Below are 26,589 nucleotides of genomic sequence, written 5' to 3' on the forward strand. Positions count from 1 at the left end.
CCAGCCAAACATTCCTGCGATGTGGAACTCGAAGCTGGAATTGAAAATGACGAAGAAAAAAGGGAGCGATGAAAAATGTGTATATTAGTTTTTTTTTTAAATACTCATAAAACTTCTATTTGAAGTTTATGTTGATTACAGGGTGATATTCACGGTCTACAACTATATCACCCAATGAAACAAAACGTGCACTCACCTCTAGCTGTGCTAGCTAGCTATCCGATTGTTTCGAGCTACTACTGGTACTAAAAACTACCAGTTCCTACCAGTTCCTCTATGCTACTGCTACGATCTTTTGTTTGGTTCTAGCCTCCCTGATGATCGCATATAACTTTTAAAAACCATCTAAAAGAGAAAACAAGGATAATTATTTTGTGCATCGCATCTGACATCAGTTTTGAAATGCGTGGATTGAATTTATTGTTTCTTCCCGGTGGAAACATGGAGATAGTTTCTCGACCGAAGAGACGGATGTATGTTTCAAACCAATAAAAACAACATACTTACTCGGAATTGCAAATTGCTTCCGTACAATGATGTTGCTCTGAATATTTTTCTACGGTTAGATGCTGAAAAATAATTTAAATTTATATATAATATATTATATATTATTATATAAATAAAAATCTCGTGTCACGGTGTTTGTTACCGAACTCCTCCGAAACGGCTCGACCGATTTTGATGAAATTAAACTCAAAATACTTGGTACGTATGAGAATAGGTTGTAAATTATATATGATACCGGTAGGATACCGATAACCATACATTTAATACCGAATAGGGTGGCTCTATGCAGAAAAAAAGATCTGGATATTTTTTTCAAAAATTTGACTTCATACCATACATATAACCTTAAATTTTGATCCCAATTCCCTATTTTTAATTGCGATTTTATTATTTTTGTGTCAAAAATATTCTAATAATTTAACCGTTGTTCGTTTTTTCAACAGAACGAATTTATTTAAGTTGTTCAATGACTGATGGCGTAACGCCCGCTTCATTGAACATCCATCTACAAATACACAAGTAACATTAATTCATCTAAAGCAGGGAGCATCTCCGACGAGCTTGAAGCCTTTTTGAATGAGCACAATGAGTTATCGAAATTCTTCAAATCACATTTGCTCGGATTACAAAATGACAATCACGCTATTGCCATCAACCCTGATAAAACATCAGCTAGAGAGCACGTGTGTAGATCCAAAGCACAAGCGCTGCTGGAATCATGATAGCACGGTGACACGAGAAATTTAATGCGAAGAAAAAACAATAATCTGGAATTCATCGTTGACACACACCGTTCATACGACCCTCGCTATGTTCTTCTTCAATGGCACTAACGTTCCCAAGGTTTGCCTTCTCAACGTAGTACTACTTGCGTCATTTTTATTAGTAAATAGTTGAGATTTCTATGACGAACAATACGCCTTGAATGTATTCTGGAGTGGCAAGCTCAAGAATACACGTGACTACAGTGCAAGTCAGAAGGGTTTCTTTAACGAAAAATCTCTTGCATAAACATTAGACCAACGAGACCCCGTCACAGATACTTAATTCATTATGAACATCATTTCTCATTTTGATTTAATATTTATGAACATGCGACGAAACAAACAGAGGGCGCGCTCGAAGGATTTTTATGCTTATCATATGGTGATTTGACATGGTCAAGAAACGCCAATTCAAGATATCGTAAGCTGTGCCAACAATTTATGGTCGACATATACGCGAAGGTAGAGAGTGAACGACTGCAATTCTTACTACACAATCAACAAAAGCGGTGCGAGGAATAATACATTCACTTGCGAGACACTATCATGAGCAACGCCGACACAGCTTTAGTTATAGCCAGGCCAAAGCGCAATGCATTGTCATGACATTGCGCGTGTGTTCAAACACAAAATGAAGTTCGATCGTATTCGTCCTCACATATTGTTGGTTGTATTCTGTTGAATGGAAAAAGCGCAATTTTGCATTCTGTTCAAGCTCAAGTCCAATCGAGTTGAGCAAATGTGACAACCTTGCCACGCAATTCGACGTAAACAACATTGGTCTCCATGTTCCATTTCTATGAAGCAAAAATAGTAATGGTTTTTCGGGTGGAATAAACACGCAAAATTTAGCATTCAAACACATTCAAAACAAATTTAGCATCCAAACGAAATCGAATAATAATTTTCATTCAAATTTCAACAATTTAGAATTATTTCCGGAATAATGCCGATCAGATAGAGAGTAAATTGAACCACAAATACGGATGACTTATTTTGACCATTGTTTCGCGACAAGGCGAACGAATTTAAGAGTGTAAAAGTCGATTTCGATGAAATTGTAAAATCCGATCACTCATATGCATATATGAATATTGAGTTCTACAAATCGGTGCAGAGTAATAAAAACATCCATGAATAAAGGAAGCAATATGGCTGTGTTTCAAACTTAGATTACCGATGTGAATACTCCTCGATTGAATGACAACGATAAAATAACGCGATTCCAAACAGGCCGATTAATCAGCTCCATTGAAGTTAGCTGGTGTATCGCTGTTTTCCAATTTATGAACGAGACCAAGCTGTTATAAACCAAGCCATGTTGAAAATCACATGCACGTATTTTCTAACAAGGAGACAGCAATAAATATTGATTTTTTATATTTCATTTTTTCTACTTTACGACAAACTTATATTACTTTTTTCAGTTGACGTTTAACTTTTAAGAGATCAAACATGTCAGTTACGTTAATGAAATACACCAAGAAACATCATATAACCTTTCGTTCAAATCATTTAATTTGTTTTTTTATCGGTCACATTCGATTTATTTTAAAGATCGTTAAAATATTCAAACACACTTCAAATACATTAGTGTGTTTTATTCAACACCCAAAATATTCACTAGAAATAATTTATTTGGCAGAACAACGTTTTCCTGGTCAGCTAGTATTATATATAAATTTATATATAATGAATCATATCCAAATGTTCAGCTCCGAATCGCTTTGTTTCCACTAGAGAAATGGCGATTGCACACACACAATTACTAGGAATAAAAACATACAAGGTTACTTATGGTCTGAAGTAAATTGTACGAATCTTTGGTAGGGATGTGCATCGAATCTGACATCAGTTTTACAAAATTTTGGTAATATGTACAAAAAATGTGTACATTTTACCAATGCTTCGACTACTAAAGATTTGGTAGCTGCGTTTACTAAAGTATTTCTCCAGTGTACAGACCGATAACGTTCCTATCGAGCCTGTGCCAAATAGTAAGCAGCGTCGTAACCATAAAAGTTTCTGCTCGCTGCTAACAATACAACATCGCAGAAGAGCAGAGAAGATACAAAAAAAAAAGCATGAATGTAAAGACCAGGCCATCACCGATGCAACCCTAGACGGACAAGCAGTTTACAATCAGCGGAACCTCAGCATGGCCTATATGGACTATAGGGAGGTTTATGACTCCATACCTCACTCGTTTCTCGTCCGAGTATTGGAGTTCTACAAAATTGTTCCCGCCGTCGAATATTACAAAACAAACCTGCAACATGTGATGAAGCACTCTACATCTCAGTGGTGGGAAAAATAAGTTGCAGTCAGGGCTGCCAACTATAGTTTTCAAAAATCAAGAAAAATGTAAATGAAAATTAGGAATAAATCAGGATAGTTCATATTGGGTTGTCCAGCAAGTTGGGAAAATAAAAGCATTGTTTTTGAAGGCAATCATACAATTATTAAATTTTATTTGCACAGTTTTGTTCCACAATCTTTAATCGTCCTCCCAGAACATTTAGGTATTTTTTCTGCTGTCCTTAAATTCGAATTATTTTCCCCTTAAGAGAACTTTGCAGGGCACTGAACCTGTGATAATTTGATGGCGTAATATCCAGTTAGTTTGGCTGGTGGTTTATTTTTCGTGTTGTCAAAGAGACATGAAGTCAAGCATTGTGCTGATGGGACACGACGTCTATCACATTAACTAATTCTTTTTGTTCTGGATTACATATTACATATTCTCAAACGGGGTTTAAATCATATATATTGTATTTCATATAAAATCTGCCAAATGTCTTAAAAGCTGTCATCCTAGAAGTATAATAATAATAATAATAATAATAATGAAGGTCCCGCTTCATTTCCCTATATAGGTTTGAGTTGGTCGATTATCTAGTTGATAATTAATTAGTACATAACCAGTTTTACAAATAAACACGAACTGATTTAATTTGCAGATATGAAATCACCTCTTTGTAATATCGGTATTTCACCTAGCTTCGTCTATTCAAAAGTTTATTCGGACATGTTTGTAAGGAGTCACAGCAAATCTTTCAGTTCAGTCAAATCTCAAGAAGAAACGCTTGCTGTTCCGTCAAGCTATCCCATAGCATCTTCTGAGTTCACTGTAACCTGACTGCCAAAATTGTCAGACTATTAACTCTTGAGATTAATCGAACATTTGACCCGTTGGATGAATTTCAGGTTGTAGCCTATCCCTTCATTCTGACGGTTGTCTGCTTGATCCTTCAGAAATCGCTATTGAGCCTTTACTCGACAACATTCGTTCCCTCGATCTCAAACGAACCCCAATCATAGCTGTGTGTTAACGAAACTAACATATCCAATTCCACAATAAGAACAAACTCTGTTAAGTTCCAATCGCTATCACAATTCAGATTTCTCATGGCCACATTATCGCACGCGTACTCAAACTTATGTAGACTACTTTCTATTTTTTTTTCTCTTTTCATTTCTTTAAAAAATCCTTCATTATCATTGAGACGAAGATTGTTGAGCGTATTAAGTGGAAATAAAAGACGTCTGGTGGAGTTGAGAGAACAGATTGGAATAAAATTTTATTTGACTACTTCTAATATACCAGAGTACTACGATGAACAAACAACTGTTGCGATGATGTTATAGTAACGTTAGTTACAAGTTGCTACGCTTCCATCACTCCTCCTCATCTCTAACTGATGTAACGCCTAGTTTCTCACGTAGATCCTCCAGTTTCACTCTGTTCAAGGGCTTCGTAAGGATGTCCGCCCGCATAGTTTCCGTTGGACAGTAGGTGACTCTGATTTCATTCCGTTCAGCCAAATTCTTTACAAAATGAAACTTCGTGTCAATATGTTTTGATCGTTTTTCTCCGTTGCTGATCAACATCTTGATGCAGCTTTGATTATCTTCATAGATCTGAATTGGGGTCTTCACAGCATCTCCGAAGTCTTGCAAGAGCTTCCTAAACCAGATCAGTTCTTGACAGCATTCGGCAAGAGAAACATATTCCGCTACTGTTGAGGACAGTGCGACACACGTCTGTTTCCTTGCACACCATGCGATCGTACCGCCGCCTAGCCGGAAGAGATATCCGGAGTTCGATTTCCGATCCTTGACTTTGCCAGCCCAGTCAGCATCTGCGTAGGCTTCAAGAGTTTGAGTACCATTTCCCAACCTAAGTTGATGGTTTCTTGTAGCCTTGAAGTACCTCAACACTCTTTTAGCTTCAGTCCAGTCTCGCTCAACCAGTTGGCTGACGCTCCTTCCAAGGATTGACGCACTTATCGCTATATCCGGTCTGGTATTCACAGCCAAATACAGTAAACCACCAATGAGGCTTTGATATTTGTCATTAGTGGGAAGCCTCTCCGACTTCTCCTTTTGCTGTATATATCCGGGGTCCATTGGTATTTTTGATCCTTTCGCATCCTCCAGTCCAAAACGAACAGCAATTCCAAGGAAGTGTTTCACGTCACCTAGCTCCATTAGCACGAACTCTGAACCCAATCTCCGGATGACATCGTTGTAAATCTCTTCGTTTGGAGTTACCAGCAGCTTGTCGTCTACATATACCAAGAGATACGTCATTTGGTTGTTCCGCTTCCGAACGTATACACAAGGATCCGCCACAGCTTGTTTGAAACCATTTCGCAACAGGACTTCATTCAGCTTCTGATTCCACATTCTTGCGGATGGCTTCAAGCCATATAAACTTTTACGCAGCAGGCAAACTTGACCATCTTCTTTCTGCACTCCTGGTGGTGGCTTCATATAGATAGTTTCATCGAGGTTCCCGTTCAGGTATGCAGTCTTCACGTCCACATGTTTTACTAGTAGATTACACCTAGCCTCAATGGTCAAAAGTACCCTGAATGTTGACTGCTTCACTACAGGCGCAAACACCTCATCATAGTCGAGTCCAGAGCGTTGCGTGAAGCCCTGGGCTACCAGTCGGGCTTTATATCTGATGACCCTTCCGAACTTATCTTCTTTCTTCTTGTAGGTCCACCGGGATCTAATGGCTTTCTTTCCTGGAGGTAACGTAGTGAGCTCCCACACACCGTTCTGCTCCAATGACTTAAGTTCATCCTTCATCGCTGCCTTCCAGGATGCGTTATCAGCACTACTGATGGCTTCATGATACGTACGTGGCTCGCTGGACTGTTGCTGAACCATTCTTCCATCTGCACCATAGCGATCGGGTTTGACTCCTTTAGTTGCACGTGTAGATCTTCTTGGCAAATCAAGTTGCTCCTCCTGTTCCTGGATACCATTTATTACGTCCGGGGCCTGATCTTCTTCTTCACTATCGTCGAGATCTTGATCATCAGCATCCTCGTACATACTGTCGTCACTGGGAAGTTCATCCTCATCATCGTCTTCTGGTTGTGGTGGTCGTTCTGCTTCCCATGTGTTGGACGGGTTCGGTGTTAGCGGAAAAACTACGACGTCATCTTCTTTTTCTTCTGTTTTTATACACTTCTGTCCATCAGCAAAACTTGTACTCAGAAAAGTTGCATCACGACTGAATACTACCTTATTCGTTGTCGTGTCAATGAACCGCCACGCCTTATGCTGATCCGAATATCCAACGAAAGTCATCTTGACTGACTTGGGTTCGAGCTTCTTCCGTTTCTGCTGTAGTACATAGACATATGCAGGAGACCCGAACACCCTTAGTTTCTTCATGTCCGGCTTGATATCTTTCCAAATTTCATATATCGTCTTCTGTACTGACTTCGTCGGCAGAATATTCTGCAAGTAATTGGCAGTGTTAATGGCTTCACCCCAGTATCGGTAATCCATCCCGCTGTCCAGAATCATACACCTCGCCATTTCCAGCAGCGAACGATTTTTCCTTTCGGCAGTGCCGTTCTGCTGAGGCGTGTATGCTACTGTGAACTGCTGCAAAATCTCTTCATTCTTCAGGAATGCCATGAGTTCCTTGCTTCGGTATTCGCCACCTTGATCCGACTGTATTACCTTTTGCGGTCTGCCGAACTGAATTTTCATCTGCTGTACGAAATCCTTCAGCGCATCGATTATTTCTGACTTCTCCCGCAACAGGTACACCGTCGAATAGCGGCTGAAGTCATCGATAAAAGTGATGAAATATCGACGTCCTCCAGGTGTTACCGTATTCATCGGCCCACAAAGATCGCTGTGCACTATGTCGAGAATTACCTTGGACTTCCTCTTCGCCTTCTTTGGAAACGGTGTACGAGACATTTTTCCTTGCAGACAGGTTTCACAGGTAATCGTCAACCCGCAATTCTTCACTTTAATGCCTTCTGCCAACTGCCGACGTTCCAGCTCAAGGATGGCCTGAACATCACGGTGTCCTAGTTTACGGTGCCACTCGTGTATGCAGTCCGTCGCATGGTTCTGTTCGGTGACAACGTTCGTCCCCTCTACTAGACGTAGGTGATACAAACCGTTCATTCGAAGTGCCACAGCAGCAATTCGTTGTCCGCTCGCAATCGTACAACCCTTCTCATCGAACGTGACGTTAGCGCCCTTCTGCACCAACCTTCCGACGGATACCAAGTTCATATCGAGCTCCGGAACAAAGAGAACATCGCTTAGCAGGATTTCTGCAAAATTTCAGGTTTAATCCGTAGCACTTTATTTTGCAGCTTCCTATCCCCTTCACAGCAACCTTTTTGCCATCCGCAACCGTTACGAAACGTGGTGTATCGTCCTTCGGTTCTTCCAAGCTCACAAAATACTTCTCATTCGTGCTCATATGCAGACTTGCACCTGAGTCAACGATCCAATTCACGGCAGCATCATCCCAGACACTGAATGCAAACTTTTCTTCCTCCGATTTTGCAATTCTGACCTTCGGTTGTTTGGGGACAGGTTTTCGATCATCCACGGTATTACCACTCTTCTGGTTTCGATCGTTCTGATCCTGATCCTTCAGCCATAGCTTACAATTCCTTTTCTTGTGGCCAACCTTCTGGCAATGATGACACACCACGCTCTTGGTTTTCCCGTCCGCTTTCAACACAGTTGGATCCACTGATGAAGATTCATTTCGCTTCAGAACTTCGTTGATGATCTTATTCTTCACGATTTCCAGCGTAAGTTCTTCTTCAGATCGGTTCTCCAGAGTCGTTGTCAGCGCGTCAAAGGAACTGGGTAAGCTTCGGAAGACCAGGATCACTTGAAGATCACTGTCCAGTTTCGTACCGGCGTTCGAAAGCTTCTCAAACAAATCTTCGAATTTCTGTAGATGCTCTTCGATGTCGTCGCCTTCGTGATACTTCAGATCACAGATTCGTTTCAAGAGATGCACTTTTGAAGTTAACCATTTCTTCTCATGTTGCTTCTTGAGATTTTCCCACACGGCTTTGGCAGTTATTGTATTCCGGATGTGACCGTGTTGGCACCGGCTGAGGAGTAACCCAATCGTCGCACGAGCTCGTTGATCACCATCTTCCCATGCAGCAATCACAACAGCATTCGACTGATCAGCAGCCAGCTCCGGTTTCGTCCCAGGAACTACATACTTCCACAAGCCTTCCCGAACGAGTAGGAATTCAACGTCTAGCTTCCAAGAATCGTAGTTCTCGTTGATTAATTTGACGATTCCGGTCCTCTCCATCTTTTCAATTCTTCATAAAACTCAGGCCCATAACCTGTTATGCGTATTAAGTGGAAATAAAAGACGTCTGGTCGAGTTGAGAGAACAAATTGGAATAAAATTTTATTTGACTACTTCTAATATACCAGAGTACTACGATGAACAAACAACTGTTGCGATGATGTTATAGTAACGTTAGTTACAAGTTGCTACGCTTCCATCAAAGATGGCAGTTCATTCTTTCATACACATACACAAACACAATTCGTTAAAAAACAACTTCGTTAATTACAATTTAACCATTTAAATTACATTTTTGATATGTGAAATACACTGTCGTTTAAAATCCACTAATGGTGTTGCTCTTTTAATGTGCCTAGGCATCGAATTGAAACAAGTTACACCTTTAAAAAATAGGGAGTGTGACACTTAACTTAAGAAGTTAGGTGTTCGTGCTTCGTCTGCATTTCTGGTATTATATCTATGAATATCACTTCCTCTTTCAATTCGATCACACAAATATCGAGGCAGCAATCCATTTATAATTTTGGAAACGAACACCATGGTTAAATATACAATCTTTTGCTTCACAGACAGCCATTGAAGCGTGTTTAGCATGAACACTGTCAGCTCATTTCCGTGCCGTTTACATGATACCGTATTTTTTTGCAATTTTTTTGATGTGTTAGACTTATAAAGCAGTTTGTCATCTATAGTAACACCAAGATACTTTATCTGTCTAACGCGATCAAGGGTCTCACCATTTATCTTTACCAAACACTCGCTGTTATAATATCTCGAAGAAAATACCATGTACTTGGTTTTTCCAACATTTAATTTTAACTGCTTATAATTCAACCAAATACTAAGACAATGCAAATCTCCATTTAAGTGCAATGCTGCGGATTCCAATTTTCTAGCTGCTATGAACAGAACTGTATCGTCAGCAAATACATTTCTATCGCAAAAACGTAAGACTCGTTTCATATCATTTATTTTTTTTTTATTTAAATCGTTTATTTTTACAGGCTCAGTTACATAGGTTTAAAGGAGCCGAACTCCTTACTGTATTGTTACTAGTATATATACATTTTTCCTTAATTCTAATGTTAATAATATAGGAAACCGATTACTCGCGGTCAACTCGAGTTTAGAAGGGTGACATATTTTCTTCAGGAAAAGGAGGGGATATGAGGATATGTTGACATTGATCACACTCACACTCTCAATCACACTCATCACACTCAATTCTTAAACCTATCTTATATCTAATATGTATTTACATTTCATCTTATTCTTAAGAAGGGATCCGATCTCTCACAAAGGAAAAGGAAAAGGAAAAACTAAGGGTATAAGGACAATCACACACGAAGATCGATAGCTTTAAGGAATACATATATTTGGGACATGTAATCAAGGTCTAACCGAGCCAACACGTCTCTCACCGGCACATTGGGCTGCCTTCCTCGGGCCCGAAGGGTGACTACTAAATTCGATCTGGCGACAAGATACAGCTCGCACGACCAAACAACGTGCTCGATGTCGTGGTAACCTTGGCCACAAACACAAAGATTGTTGTCGGCAAGATTAATACGAAAGAGTAGCGCATCTAACGAACAGTGATTGGACATGAGTCGGGAGAAGGTGCGAATAAAGTCCCGGCTCAAGTCCAGACTTTTGAACCATGGTTTGAGGCTAACCTTAGGGATAATCGAGTGGAGCCACCGGCCCAATTCATCTTCGTTCCATTTGCGTTGCCAGTTAACTATGGTATTTTTGGTGACCGGAATAAATCGCCACAGTAAACAACTGCAACAGAAACAACCGCTTAGAAAAAGTGTAGTAGGCTAGAAATATTTGGCGCGGGAAAAACATCATGTGCCTCACATTTCTATTATAAATTTATTCTCTTGTTCTCGTTTTTCGAAATTTATTCTGAGGACAATGTAATGGGGACGAAGTCCCCATTTGGCGAGGATAAGGAATCGAGGCGGCCCATGCCGCCAAGATGACGCAATCCGAGTCCACCGCCGACCCGCCGTCGGAAGCGGCGGTGTCTCGCACGCAAACCTGGGATCCACTGATTGCCCGGTTAGTTTGAAACATAGGATACGATCCTTTAGCAATGTCCGACCGAGCTCTAGCGAGCGTCGGACGGTATACGTCTGCCCGGGGCGTTACGTTTGCCTGGGGCGATACGTTTGCCCGGTTAATTCTTGTTTTGAAATACAATACCGCGCCACAATATTTATAGCCTACTACACATTTTATAAGCGGTGGTTTCTGTTGCAGTCGTTTTCTGTGGCGATTTATTCCGGGAACCGGTATTTTTGCGGACTAAAGAATAAAATTCATTGAAGGCGATTTGACGCTGATAAATATCGCCTTCAATTGCACCTACCTTTGCTAATGAGTCAGCCCTCTCATTACCCAGAATTGAGCAATGTGAAGGGACCCAGACAAAGGTAATGACATAACAGCGTCTGGATAAAGCACTCAAAATTTCTCGTATTCTCTCAAGGAAGTACGGCGAGTGCTTTTCCGGCCTCACTGAACGGATAGCTTCGACAGAGCTAAGACTATCCGTTACAATGTAATAGTGTTCAACAGGTCGTGAGGCGACGCTGTCCAGCGCCCAGTGTATCGCTGCCAATTCAGCAATATACACTGAGCAAGGATTCTGAAGACTGTGTGAGGTGCTAAAAAATTCGTTGAACACTCCAAATCCTGTGGACTCATTCATAGAGGACCCATCAGTAAAGTACATATTATCACAATTGATATCCCCATACTTTGCATCGAAGATCGTTGGAACGATCCTCGACCGAAGATAATCTGATGTTCCATGGATATCCTGCTTCATGGACAGATCAAAATGCACAGAGGAATTGATGTAGTCAGGAAAACAAACACGGTTGGGAATATACGAAGAAGGATCAACCTGCATGGAGACGAATTCATGATATGAGCTCATGAATCCAGAATGAAAATTTAGCTCGATCAGCTGCTCAAAATTTCCGATCACCAATGGGTTCATAACCTTACACCGGATGAGGAACCGAAGAGATAATAAATTGAAGCGATCTTTTAGTGGGAGTAGGCCTGCCAAAACCTCGAGACTCATGGTATGCGTTGAGGGCATACATCCCAACGCGATACGGAGACAAAGATACTGAATTCGCTCGAGTTTAATGAGGTGTGTTTTGGCAGCTGATTGAAAACAGAAACTGCCATACTCCATCACTGAGAGAATAGTTGTTCGATACAACATTATAAGATCTTCGGGATGGGCTCCCCACCAGGTGCCGGTAATTGTACGGAGAAAGTTTATTCTTTGTTGACATTTTTTACTCAGATACCTAATATGGGCCCCCCAAGTACATTTGGAGTCGAACCAGACCCCAAGATACTTGAATGACATAGCATGAGTGATCGGTTTACCCAAAAGTTGAAGCTTTGGTTTTGCTGGTTTATGCTTCCTAGAAAAAACCACCATCTCTGTTTTCTCCGTGGAGAATTCGATCCCTAGCCCAATGGCCCAGGTTGAAAAATTGTTCAAAGTATCTTGTAAGGATTCTTGCAGGTCGGATTCGTTTGATCCTACGACAGACACCACTCCATCATCTGCAAGTTGTCTTAGGCTGCAATTTTGTGTAAGGCAATTGTCAATGTCGCTTACGTAGAAGTTGTACAAAAGGGGGCTTAAACATGAGCCCTGGGGGAGTCCCATGTAAGAGACCCGACTTACTGCCGAATCTCCGTGAGAAAAGTTCAAATGTTTCTCACAAAGCAAGTTATATAACATATTATTCAATAGAGGCGGCAGACCCCGAGATTGTAATTTGTCTGACAAAACCTCTATTGAAACAGAATCAAAGGCCCCCTTTATGTCCAAGAATACTGAAGCCATTTGTTTTTTTTCGGCGTAAGCCAGTTGAATTTCTGAAGAAAGCAACGCAAGACAATCATTCGTCCCCTTGCCCCTGCGGAACCCATATTGTGTATCTGAGAGTAGGCCATTCGTTTCAACCCATCGATCAAGGCGAAACAAGATAATTTTCTCCAACAATTTCCGTATACAAGACAGCATTGCTATTGGGCGGTACGAATTGAAGTCGGACGCGGGTTTTCCGGGTTTTTGAATAGCTATAACTCGTACTTGTCTCCAATCATCTGGAACAATATTATGCTCCAGAAACCGATTGAATAAATTCAACAAGCGATGTTTCGCCACATCAGGGAGATTTTTCAGCAAGTTGAACTTAATTCTATCCGATCCCGGAGCAGAATTGTTACATGAAAGGAGAGCAAGAGAGAATTCTACCATCGAAAACTCGGAATCAAGATCGCACCTATCTTGTGGTATATCTCGAATAATTCTTTGCACTGGAGCGGAATCGGGACAAACCTTTCGTGCAAAATTAAAAATCCATCGATGTGAATATTCCTCGCTTGCATTGGATGAAGAGCGATTTCTCATGTTTCGAGACACATTCCATAATTTTTTCATTGACGTTTCTCGTGACAAACCTCCCACGAAATTTCGCCAATAAGCACGTTTTTTCCCTTTGATCAAGTTTTTAAATTGATTTTCAAGGTCCAAATACTTCTGAAAATTTTCAGGGGTTCCACGTTTCCGAAAAGCTTTAAATGCATTCGATTTATCTCCATAAAGCTTGGAACACTGGCCATCCCACCATGGATTGGGAGGCCTTCGACGAATAGTGGAACCTGGGATGGGTTTCGTTTGAGCGCGAACCGCGCTGTCATAGATCAAACGAGAAATGAAGTTATACTCCTCCAATGGAGGCAAACCATCTCTGGAATTGATGGCTAGAGCAATCGCGTCCGCATATTTTTTCCAGTCAATGTGTCTTGTGAGGTCGTATGCCATGTTTATTGATTCAGAAGAATTCAACCCATTGGTGATAGAAATTTTGATTGGCAAGTGGTCACTACCGTTGGGATCCTGGATTACATTCCACTTGCAATCTAACGATAGTGAATTCGAGCAAAGCGAGAGGTCAAGAGCACTTGGTTTAGCAGGAGGTTTAGGTACACGTGTTGTTTCCCCAGTGTTCAAAACGGTCATATTGAAGCTGTTACAAAGGTCATATATCAACGATGAACGATTGTCGTCGTACTGTTCCCCCCAGGCAGTTCCGTGAGAGTTGAAGTCTCCCAAGATTAATCGTGGCTCAGGAAGGAGTGAGCACATGTCAACAAGTTGCTTGCGGCTAACCGCAGCTCTCGGAGGCCAATACAAGCTGACTATACAGAGGTCTTTGCCTCTGATGTTTGCATGACAAGCAACAGCTTCGATCCCTCCAGTAGGTGGAAGGTCAATTCTAAAAAATGAGTGACACTTATTGATCCCCAATAGTACCCCTCCGTATCTGTCATCACGGTCCGAGCGTATTATATTAAAATCGTGGAAAGAGAGATCATTTTGAGAAGAGAGCCAGGTTTCGGATAGAGCAAAAACATCACAATTGAGTTTATGAATTAGAAATTTGAATGTATCCAATTTAGGGATAAGACTACGACAATTCCACTGTAAAACAGTGATATCTCCGACCTCTCTATTTAAATTAGACATCAAGAGAGATAATCATTGCAAGGAGGGGCCATGTTTGCATCAATTGCTGCAAAATTGTCTTTAGTACTGGAAGCATTGCGGTGACAATGGTTCTGATGGAGTCGGAAACATTAAAACACGTGAAGATTTGATCCACAAGGTCAGACAACTTTATAAATCCCGATTGGGAAGTTGAACTTGACGGAAAAACAGGGACAGTTGGGGTTTTTGATGTCCCCTCGAGTGCTGGGTCGTTCGAAGGTGAACTATTACCACGGAGGCCAGGAGGGACCTGATTTTGCTTATCCGCTGCACTCGATTTTTTGGGCAAGCTAACAGGGGGTATCACCGGAGGGACTTGTCCTTGAACTTTGGGAGTGGTCACATTTTTGCGCCGGGGATTCCCTTGAGAAATAAACGGCGTGCCCCCGTTAGCTGTATCCGCTTCCATTTCGTCAACTGGCAAAGTAGCGAAGACATTGTGTGTATTGATTGGTTGTTGTTCTTGAGCCAGTGGAGAAGCGCCCTTCAAAATTTCTGCGAAAGTGCGTTTAGAGCGTTCCCTCAAAGAGCGCTTCTGTTTCTCCCAGCGAGCCTTGTATGTTTCACAAGCTGAGAGCACGTGTGGGGATCCCCCGCAATATGGACACTTATGCTCAGTCGCACTGCAGGATTTCCCCTCATGTTGTTCTCCGCAAGTGGCACATCGTTCTTTATTGGCACAATAAGCAGCCGTGTGACCAACTGACTTGCACTTTAGACAAGTCATTGGCTTTGGAATAAAAAGTCGCACGGCTAACCTCAATTTATCTACCATCACGTAGTCAGGGAGAGCTGAACCAGCGAAGGTGACTCGAAACGAGTTGGACGGCGTAAATTTCTTTTCTTCTCCTTCATGGGAGACTGTTCCGAGCTGGCGGCAACCCAAGATCTTAACAGTCGTCGAGGGCAGTTTTTTAAAACGGCCGGTACCTTCACTCGTAATGTATTCGCACGTCAAGCCCGTTTCGGTTATCACACCCTCAATTTCGACTATGTGAGAGGGTATGTAGACCCGATACTCAATTGTAAAATGCTGATCGACAACAATCTTGTTTGCGTCTTTTCGATCATTCACGACAACTCGCAATTTGTTTGGTCTAACCTTCGAAATTTCCGAAACGGAGGTATACCTTGCCAGATCTTTCGCGATCTGCATGACTCTCAACGCCTTTCCATTTGGCTTAGGCCTGAAGAAAACAACCCAGGGACCAGTTCCGGGCGCATCTTCTGGATAGACCTTTACTCGGGGAGTGGGAATAACAGGGGGGGAAGGCGAGGACGGGGATTGAGAGTGGGAAGGCGAAGGTTGAGAAGGAGCGGGAAGAACAGAGGGAGAAGACGAGGTTGAAGGTAGAGTGGGATCGTTAAGGGCAGATGGGAGATTTGCTAGTTTTTTGGAGGGAGGCTTGGTAGGGTTAGCTGACTCGTCCCCAGAAGAAGTATCTTCCGTATTTGGAACACGTTTGAGTGACTTTTTTTTATCCGTTAGGAGGGAACTAGAGTCAGAGACCTCCATATCCGAAGGTCCCCCACTCTCTGCCATTTTAAATTTTCACTTATATTCTAAGTATTTTTTTAAACAATATTTCACAATAAAATAATTCACAAAAACAAAAAAAAAAAAAAACTTATAATTATTAAATATTTTCTCTCAGTATATTCAATCTTATTCACCTATGAACGCACTCCAGTGCAGATGAACGGGAGCGTGCTGAAAGCTCGTTGGTGGTGGGAATGTGCCTACAGGCCCATTTATACGTTGCTAGTAGCTGACTTGAGAATGAGCAGCTACTGACCCGGTGAACTCGCTTGACAATTGGTTGACTCGCCTTGTCCGTTCACGCAGTGTGAGCTGCTGACGCAAAACTAGATACTGCAGCATTGGCTTACCAGGAGTGCCAGATGATTTTTCAAATGTCCATCAAATAGTCAGAAAGTCAGAAACAGCAATCAGGTCTGAATTTGACAGATGATTGATCCGAATGCGATCCGTATTCGTCTCAGGATACACGCTGACCGTGTATAAAAATACCTTGTGCTGAATTTCTTCGAACTGGAGGTACTATCCGAAAAAGCAGAAAGGCAAAAGGATTTGGGCCAGGAATTGGATGCAAGGAAAAGGAGCAACAAAAACAATATTGAAGGAACTCATCGATGATGATCCTCTGGAGTACAGAGCAGTGTTGAGAAAAACACTTGAATTAGTGGAAACACTGTTGGGATTGACAACGCTGGCCCAAACAGTGGTTGGGTGTTGACATTACACATTGACGAAAAAGTACGCTAGTTTGCAATGATTATACTTACAAGGTTTGTTTTACCTGTTTTACTTTACTCACAAGGAGAAGTTTAGGGTGTACACTCAATTTTACAATCTCTCAGATTGAGATTTTTCATCTTTTAGGGTTACTTAATTAGCCAAAACACTTCTCGCGGAATTTTAGGAGTCTCGATCGGGCAGTCGTCGGGTGCGGATGCAGTTTTTTTTTTGCTCCGCGTTTATTTTTTTTTCTCGTTGCCTAACGTATTTCGATGTGTTTCGGCTCAACCCGCTGCTATTAAGAGTTCATTGGTTGTTTTGTTTTGTTTTTTTAAAGCCATTTAACGCCAAAAGTGATGTTGTTTTTGTGAAAGGATATATTGTAGAGTTTTCTTCCAAATTATTATATGCTTAGTTGATGCTTCCAACACGTAAATTTGTTAAAAATAAACATTCCGGCCGCGATTTTTGCTCGTTTTCCGCATCATCCTATCGTATGCTGTGGTTATGTGTATGTGTGAGTGATAGTTAGCCATGCTATATAGAAGCCGAGAAACATCCCAGCTAAGTATTTTTGTTCTACCATTTGCATTTTCCTTCTTAACGCTGCACTATATTAGAGAAGAGCAGCAGCAACGTGAGCTGAAAATGGATATCCCACTGCTCTCCGGGATACCAGCGAGCAGAGTTGAAAAGGCGCAGTGATGATATCACCACTACTGGAACGTCACAGCACCGGCTGCAGAAGTGTTTTTGTATGCGTATAATGCTTGCCTTTATTTGTAACATATATGGTATCTGGGTTGCCAGAGATTCATACTTTTCTCGTCAACATTAAAACTGCAATGTTATGTGAGTTATATTATTTTTTCCTTGAATCGGCTTTTCTTTCCATAACAATGATGTTTATTGAATTGTGTGTGTGTATTGGTAATATTCTGTGTTTTTCTGTTTTTATCTGTAATATATGTGGAAATCGGAGGTATATGTTCAGATTCAGAATAAATTGTTACACTAATTTGAATTTAAAAGGATTCTAGTAATGTTGAGATTTTATTGTACATACTGTTCGTCTGTAGTTATGGCAATTTATAGTTTGACTCCACTTAAATATGTATGTAATACTAATGTTTTTCTTTGGTATTGTAACATTTATATTTATTTGTCCGCCGTTGTGCCGTTGCGTTGTGGTCCGATCAATGTTATAGGAGTTCTCTGGGCTACCTTCTGAAGTTTCCCAAAAATAACTCTCTGATGCCACGATTACGGTCGAAAAAGATAATATATCGCTGGATTGATAAGGTTCAAAGGAATTATATCGGTTACCTTCTCAGGTTTCCCAAAAGTAACTCTCAGTCTTCACAATTGAGCTTAAATAAACACTACGCGCGTTGAATAAAATAATTTATATATAGAAGAATATAGAATATAATATAATTGATTAGGTTTGGGAGAAATTTTCTCGGTTACCTTCTCAGGTTTCTCAAAAATAACTCTCTGTTGCCATTGAGGTTAAATCGTTGGATTGATAAGGTTTATATGAGTTATATCGGTTACCTTCTCAGGTTTCCCTAAAAATAACCCTTAGTCGCCAGGTTTGGATTTCCATGCAGAATACTCGATTATTAACGGAGTTTATCGACGATCGGATTGGTTTAGAAGAGTTCAATCGGTTACCTTCTCAGGTTTCCTTAAAATAACTCTTAGTCTTCGTAATTAAGCTTAAATAAACACGCGCGTTGAATAAGAGAATATATCGTCAGTTTGATTAGGTTTGGAGGAAATTTCTCGGTTACCTTCTCAGGTTTCCCAAAAGTAACTCTCAATCGGCAGAATTGAATTTTCATACAAAATACACGAATATTAACGGACTTTATCGACGATTGGTTTAGAAGAGGTTTAGAAGAGTTCGATCGGTTACCTTCTCAGGTTTCCCTAGAATAACTCTCAGTCACCACAATTGAGGTTAAATACACACTACGATATGAATAAGAGAATATATCGCCAGTTTGATAAGGTTTAGAGGAGTTATATCTGTTACCTTCTCAGGTTAACTATCCACAGTTAACTCTCCATCATCGCGGGATGAAAAATACAATATATAGCTAGTCAAATAATTATTTTCTCTGCCGCGTGTCGTGACATATAAGATTTTCAGATTTTTTTTCGAATGGTCGATAATTCGCGTTTACTTAATCACATCACTTACCGCAGTGAATCCTGATTTTTCTTAACCATTCCCACTAACAACTATCCCTTCCATGATAAACGCTAGGGAACCACGCTATAGAGGCGACCCTTCTGGCCTTCGGGCGGCGAATATCATACTAACATTCCTTCCCTTCCCCTGGTGACTGTAAGGACGTGGCCGGCGTCGTTATTGACCATTTAAAGCTCGAATCACCGAAAATTGCACAACGAGAATGATTTGCTAGTCCCAAGCGTCATTATGTGTGTTCTTTGTGCAATTTGGTTGGTTCATGTCAATCACGGAGAGCAACTACGAATTGTACAGTCTACCCAAGCTCAAGCTCAAGCTGAATTAGTGGAAACACTGTTGGATTTAATTGGTCCAAAAATACAACGCCAAGATACACTCATGAGGGATGCTATACCTGCAAGAGTGAAATTAAAAAACGACATTGATGTGCCTTGCTTCTGGAATATCGTTCAGATTGTTGTCGATATGTTTTAAAAACTCAAAAGCATTCATAGCTAGGATGATTCCGGAAGTATGTGATGCTATAAATCACAACCTAAAAGTTTTTTTGACGTAGGACTACGTCTTTCATTTCTATACCGGGGTGTAAAATCAAAGTTTCGAAAACGAAAGCGTTACGCCGGAGACCGAGATTTTGAGCGGTAATAGCTCCTAAACAACTGAACGAAATGGTATGATAAACACTTCATTCGAAAGATAAAATGTCTACGCGTTATATACTTGTTACTTTTTGATCCAAAAACTTGTTTCAATAGTCTTAAAATTGCTTTCAAAACAGGCTATTGAAATCACCAATCGGTATATAAGCGAGCGGCGCTCGGAAATCCACTCAGTTCTAATTGAACAGCGATTGGAGCATGTTGTCGCTGTTGCGGTGAAGCTCTTTATTTATCATGAAAGCGCGGACGAACGGTGTCACCAAGAGCCTGTTTGTGCACCCTAGGCCAGAACGGAATCTATCAGGAGGAGAGTGATGCCACAAACGGTTCCCTGGGAAGACATCGCTACACACACATACACGCGCGGCTATTAACAGGTGGTTATCGAGTTGACATTAACCACTGGTGGGCTTCCAGTATCGAGGAAAATGTGGAAATATCTAATCGTTACTGAAAATAATCTGCCAGTTCCTCTGGGAATTTTCAAAATATATTCATGTAAAAGAGTTTAATTGAATGTTTTCTATACATGTAACACTGTGACCAAATACATTTGGTTTTGTGGTTTTTCAATCAATCGCAATCAACAGGATAGCTTCTGAAGATTATTCTTCCCCATCAGTAGGATATTTCCGTATCCAATATTGGATGCATAAAACCTTGTGCCTCCAACGTAACGCTCTCGTTTTCGAAGTTCTCCAAATATTCATTCATTCAGAATGAATTCAGATTCAACTTCATACAAATGATCTCTAAATCAACGATAGTCCTACGTCACCCTTGCGGTTATACCATAGATATAACCCACTTCCTGTTTTTTTAAGAATTGAAAATCATACAATGGCAAAAAAGAATTTCCAAATTATTTAGGTGAAGAAAATCTTACAATCAGTAAAATAATTTCTATTGAAAAACAAGAAGTAGGTTATATCTGTGATATAACCGCAAGGCAGACGTAGAACTACCGTTGGCTCGGCAATCGTTTATTTGAAATCGGGTCTGAATCAATTCTTAATGCATGAATGAATGAATATTTTGAAGGTTTGCTGAAAGTTTTTCTCGTTAGTTTGTAGATGGATGAGGATTGTAGATGCTATTGGATTGCTATTGAATATCGCAGCATTCACACCCAAACAATTTTTCATGGCTGTTCCAGAACAGAAAAACAAATCACAGCTTGCATGTATTCGCTATGACGATTTCTCCAGGTTCCTAGATTTTGCGTCCGTGTTCGGGAACACATTGCGATCACCAATCATCATGAGCTAGACTGTTATGATTTCAATAGCTTGCTTTTAAAGCAATTTTTAAGCTATTGAAACGATTTTTTGAATCAATAGGTGACAATCATTTAATTCGTTGACATTTTATCTTTCGGATGAAGTGATTATTATACCACTCTATTCAGCCGATAAAGAGGTATTAATGTTCAAAACCTTGCAGTCCAGCGTCACTCTCTCGTTTTTAGATTTTATTTAGTTCGCCTTGCCAGCAGAAAAAAAAATTATGGTAGATTTGCAGGTGGAATAAATACGCGTCAAAAATTAGAATAATGAATGAAAATGTACTTTTTAAAATCGAATATGTATTCTGTTTTTAGAACATATACTTTCTTCGCCAGTTTTGAGTGAATTTTGAATGAAAATTGTGCCAGATAATGATTCTATATTAGAGATTCTCAAGAAAACTATCTCAAAAAGAAAGCGTGCCCAGCCAGCGTGCATATCAAAATAACAACGATTTCGTTTAGAAACTATGAGGGTTTTATTTGTTTTTCCAATAATTTTCAAGTCTATAAATAACTTCGCATATTTACAAATATCTTAAAAATAGAGACATGTCCTTACATTTGGCATCCCTGATTCGAACGCTAAATTCGGTTTTTGACGTTTTGAGAGATGCGAGTGCGAGTGAATTCAAAAAACTTTGAAGTAGCTCGCACGCCGGATTACACATGACACTAACTGGCATGATGTGTTCACACGGTGTGAGTAGCTGCACTGCAGTAACTGACTAGACCGACCAAGGCGGTATAATAAGGTGGAACGTTATGTCAGAACTGCTGTTCAGCCATTACTTGAGTTCGAATTGACAGCGGCCAAACGAACGGCTAGAGTTTTCCGAGAAAGAGGATAACAAATGGCATGCAATGAGGAGTGCATGCCGCTATGTGTTTGCTGCGCATAAATGTTGGTTTTGTTTACGCTGTTGGCATCATTGTAGTGTTTCGGTGACTGCTGCAAGTTATTGTCTGCATTGCTGTTCTACGGGACGTGAGGGTTGTTGCCGTTGCTGCTGGGATTGGAAACTCAGCGATTGTGGGAGCTTTGGTAGTGGGTATATAAAAGAGGTGGCTCTTAATAACCGGTGGGCTTGTGCCGTATTGCTTTAGCTGAAGACTCGCCTGATCGTTCGGACATCGGTTGTGAGACACAACAGCTAGTTCGATTGAAACCAGCCCAGCGTAGGTATATGTTGGTGGGGACCGCTATGTAGCATAAAGATTTGATCTACTTTGTTTATAAACAAAAAAAGCCGCTGTCATTTTTCATCCCCTCTCGCATCATCCATGCCTTATCCTCATACTGTCGAAAACGAACCACCTGTCAATTCCAACTCCTTGAGACCGACTCGTGTGCTTACTCGCACCGTCTGAACCCGGCTTTAAGGCCCATTTATACGTTGCTAGTAGCTGACTTCACAATGAGCAGCTACTGACCCGGTGAACTCGCTTGACAAATGGTTGACTCGCCTTGTCCGTTCACACAATGTGAGCTGCTGGCAAGAAACTAGATACTATGACACAGGTTTACCAGAGATGCCAGGCGATTCTTCAAATGTCCATCAAATAGTCAGAAACAGCAAACAGATCCGAATTTGTCAGATGATTGATGCGAAATCGACTTCTTTATTGGCAGTTTTCGTCTTAGGTTTTCAGTTGAATTTATCATTACACAATTTTATCGCGAAACACACGCTGGCCGTGTTTAAAAATACTTTGTGCTGATTTTTTTTTAACTGAAGGTACTATCCGGAAAAAGACGAAAGAAAAAAGGATTCGGGCCAGGAATTGGATGCAAAGAAAAGAAGCAACAAATACAATATTGAAGTAACTCTACGATGATGATCCCCGAGAGTACAGAGCCGTGTTGAGAATAACACCGGAAAAAGTGAAAAAACTGTTGGATTTAATTGCTCCACAAATACAACGCAATATACACTCATGAGGAATGCTATACCTACATGAGTGAAACTAGAAATGGTGTGCCTTTCTTCTGGAATATCGTTCAGATTATTGTCGATATTTTTTTAGAATCACGAAAACATCCATAGCTAAAATAGTTCCGAAAGTATGTGGTGCTACAAATGGCAGTCTAAAAGATTTTTCAAAATTTGATTTATTTCGCCTTGACAACAGCTTCGTGTACCAATTTGTGAAATGAAAATGATAGTAAATTTGCAGGAGGAATAAATACGCCTCAAAAACTAAAATCGAATATGTAAAAAAAATCGAATATGTATTCTGTTTCTTAGAACAATACTTTTTTTGCAAGTTGTGAGTGAATTTTGAATGAAAATTGTGCCCGATAATGATTTTATATTTAGAATCCCAAGAAAACTATCTCAAAAAGAAAACGTGTCCCACCAGCGCGCAAAACAAAATAAAATGAGTAAAAAAACTTTTTAAGTTAAACGGTTTATTTGTGATTAAACATAATAATGTACTAAAAGCTAGAAAATAATTAGGCAAGTAGCAGTTAGAAGTTATCACACCTCTCCTTCATTAGTTTAGGGCATTGATAAGACTAAAATAAAATCGTGGGACATATGATGAAGTCACTAATTGTGGATAATGGAAATCCAACGTGCCCCACGATTTCATTTTAGTCTTATCAATGCCCTAGACTAATGAAGGAGAGGTGTGATAACTTCTAACTGCTACTTTCCTAATTATTTTCTAGCTTTTAGTACATTATTATGTTTAATCACGAATAAACAGTTCAACTTAAAAAGTTTTTTTACTCATTTTATTTTCTAGTTTTTAGTACATTATCTGTTTCATTAGAATATTTCTCTACAATAAAGCCATTGTACTGTATTCTATCAGTCAAAAAATTTCATTTGATACCGATATTGAGTGGATTGCAGAAAATACATAGTGTGTTCTCCAAGTCAAGTTCGTTGGTTTGATACACATATCTCAATCAACCTCTTGTTTTGAGATGATATGGAATCAGCTATTTTGTAGCCAAATTGGATTTTTCAAGATAAGCAGTTTTAAAATGACAGCAGAGAAAAAGGTATTTTAGAAATTCGGTCAGTTTCTATTGGTCAAATTTCTATTAATGTGGGACAATCCTACAGACATACGAACAGTTCAAGCTAAATAAAACCGTTTAATAAAGTAATTTGCTATTTTGTGATTACGGCCATCTTGGATTTTAATTTTTCATGATCTACTGTGAACTACTATTCAAGCCCTTTCATTTGAGAGCCATATTAATGGTGTTTTGACATAATATGTAGTCCGCCATTTGGTAGAATTTTGATGGATTTGCATTTTTCATAAATAACCGTGTTCTACTACTTCATTTGATACCCATAATAATAGGGTTTTTAGAAAATATGTAGTCCGCCATTTTGTAGTGGCAGCCATCTTGGATTTACATTTATCATAAATAACTGTATTCTGCTAGTCAGTCCCTTCCATTTGATACCCATATTAATGAAGTTATGAGGAAATATGTAGTCCGCCATTTTGTAGTGGCAGCCATCTTGGATTTGCATTTTTCTTAAATAACCGTATTCTGCTAGTCAAGCCCTTTCATTTGATACCCATATTGATGGGGTTTTGGAAAACCCACATTGATGAGGTTTTGAAGAAGAAAGGGATCCGCCATTTTGTAGCAGCCGCCATCTTGGATTTTCAAGATCATGAAATACGCAGTTTTGTATTGACTACAGATGTGTGTTTAATGTGAGTATTGGTTGATCTTCCTGTCTAACAACCATTTGGAGATATGCTTGTGCTAAATCCAGTTTAGAAAATTTCTCGCCACCGGCCATGTTGGCGAATAATTCATCTATGGTCGGTAAAGGATGTTCGTCCACTAACAGATTCTTGTTAACGGTCAGCTTGAAATCCCCACACAGACGCACCTTGTTGGCGGACTTCATCACAGGCACTATCGGAGTCGCCCATTCACTGTGGTTAACTTTCAACAAGATCCCCTTTTCCACCATCCGATTGATTTCGTTTTCCACAACATCTTGAATAGAAAAAGGTATTGAACGAGATTTCAAAAATACAGGTTTGCTATTCGGTTTCAGGGTTAGCGAAGCTTGAACTTTGGTGATCTCTCCAATAGAATCATCGAAAACTGAAGGGAACTCTTCGAGTACATTTCTCACCGTTCCGGATAACGGTGTACGCAGCGTTATTTTGTTGACACTAGAAAGATAGTTTTTCATGACATCGTTCCAATTGAACTGCAACGCACGCATCCACTCCCGCCCCAGCAACGGTTGCCTTTTCGAATCGACCACGAACAATCGCAAGACTTGTATTTTCCCGTTACACGCCACATCTACATCAATGGTACCGAAAACCTTTATTTTACTGCCGCAGTAACTACGCAATTCAACTTTTGTCTCATTAAGCGTAATGTCGTTAAACCATTTTACTCTGTCAGCAAGCCCAATCAAGGAAACTGGTGAACCACTGTCTACCTCAAATTTCATCAATACGTCGTTCACTTTAAGTTTCAAAAATATTTTCGAAAGAGGTTCTGCTCTAGAATCATCAAGTTTACCAACATCAACTACACATATTTCATCAATCTCTTCTTCTGAGTCTGACTCATTACCCTCCTCAACCAAATTTGTCTTATATTTGTATTGCTTACTCGAATTAATATTGTTTTTAATGTTGTGGCCCGGAAAGCTGAGACACACCCTTTGCAAATGACCGATTTTCTTACAGTGATTACAAACTGAGTTCTTATGTGAACATGCATTAGCCAGATGCGCTTCACTACCACACCTGTAACACTTAGGGTTAGTAGTATTAGTTACTTTAAAAAAAATACAAAAAAAATAAAAGAAAATACACAGTGTGTTCTCCAAGTCAAGTTCGTTGGTTTGATACACATATCTCAATCAACCTCTTGTTTTGAGATGATATGGAATCAGCTATTTTGTAGCCAAATTGGATTTTTCAAGATAAGCAGTTTTAAAATGACAGCAGAGAAAAAGGTATTTTAGAAATTCGGTCAGTTTCTATTGGTCAAATTTCTATTAATGTGGGACAATCCTACAGACATACGAACAGCTCAAGCTAAATAAAACCGTTTAATAAAGTAATTTGCTATTTTGTGATTACGGCCATCTTGGATTTTAATTTTTCATGATCTACTGTGAACTACTATTCAAGCCCTTTCATTTGAGAGCCATATTAATGGTGTTTTGACATAATATGTAGTCCGCCATTTGGTAGAATTTAGATGGATTTGCATTTCTCATAAATAACCGTGTTCTACTACTTCATTTGATACCCATAATAATAGGGTTTTTAGAAAATATGTAGTCCGCCATTTTGTAGTGGCAGCCATCTTGGATTTACATTTATCATAAATAACTTTATTCTGCTAGTCAGTCCCTTCCATTTGATACCCATATTAATGAAGTTATGAGGAAATATGTAGTCCGCCATTTTGTAGTGGCAGCCATCTTGGATTTGCATTTTTCTTAAATAACCGTATTCTGCTAGTCAAGCCCTTTCATTTGATACCCATATTGATGGGGTTTTGGAAAACCCACATTGATGAGGTTTTGAAGAAGAAAGGAGTCCGCCATTTTGTAGCAGCCGCCATCTTGGATTTTCAAGATCATGAAATACGCAGTTTTGTAATGACTACAGAGATAAAGGTGTGTTCCAAATTTCTGATCAATCGGTCAACAGGAA

The 26,589-nt window shown here is 40.0% G+C and overlaps 1 protein-coding gene across 1 annotated transcript; it reads right to left on the reverse strand.

Annotated features, from left to right (window-relative positions):
• Nucleotides 1-24,584: 24,584 nt before the first annotated feature.
• On the reverse strand, nt 24,585-25,367 carry LOC129765776 (uncharacterized protein K02A2.6-like). Its single transcript, XM_055766204.1, has one exon. It carries the CDS (start codon nt 25,365-25,367, stop codon nt 24,585-24,587), a length of 783 nt encoding a protein of 260 aa, XP_055622179.1.
• Nucleotides 25,368-26,589: the final 1,222 nt, after the last annotated feature.

The sequence above is a fragment of the Toxorhynchites rutilus genome, chromosome 2, assembly GCF_029784135.1.
Source record: "Toxorhynchites rutilus septentrionalis strain SRP chromosome 2, ASM2978413v1, whole genome shotgun sequence".
Classification (NCBI taxonomy): Eukaryota; Metazoa; Arthropoda; class Insecta; order Diptera; family Culicidae; genus Toxorhynchites; species Toxorhynchites rutilus.

Coding starts and splice junctions, on each gene's coding strand:
- LOC129765776 (XM_055766204.1), bottom strand. CDS start 25,367: ATGAAATTTGAGGTAGACAGTGGTTCACCAGTTTCCTTGATTGGGCTT.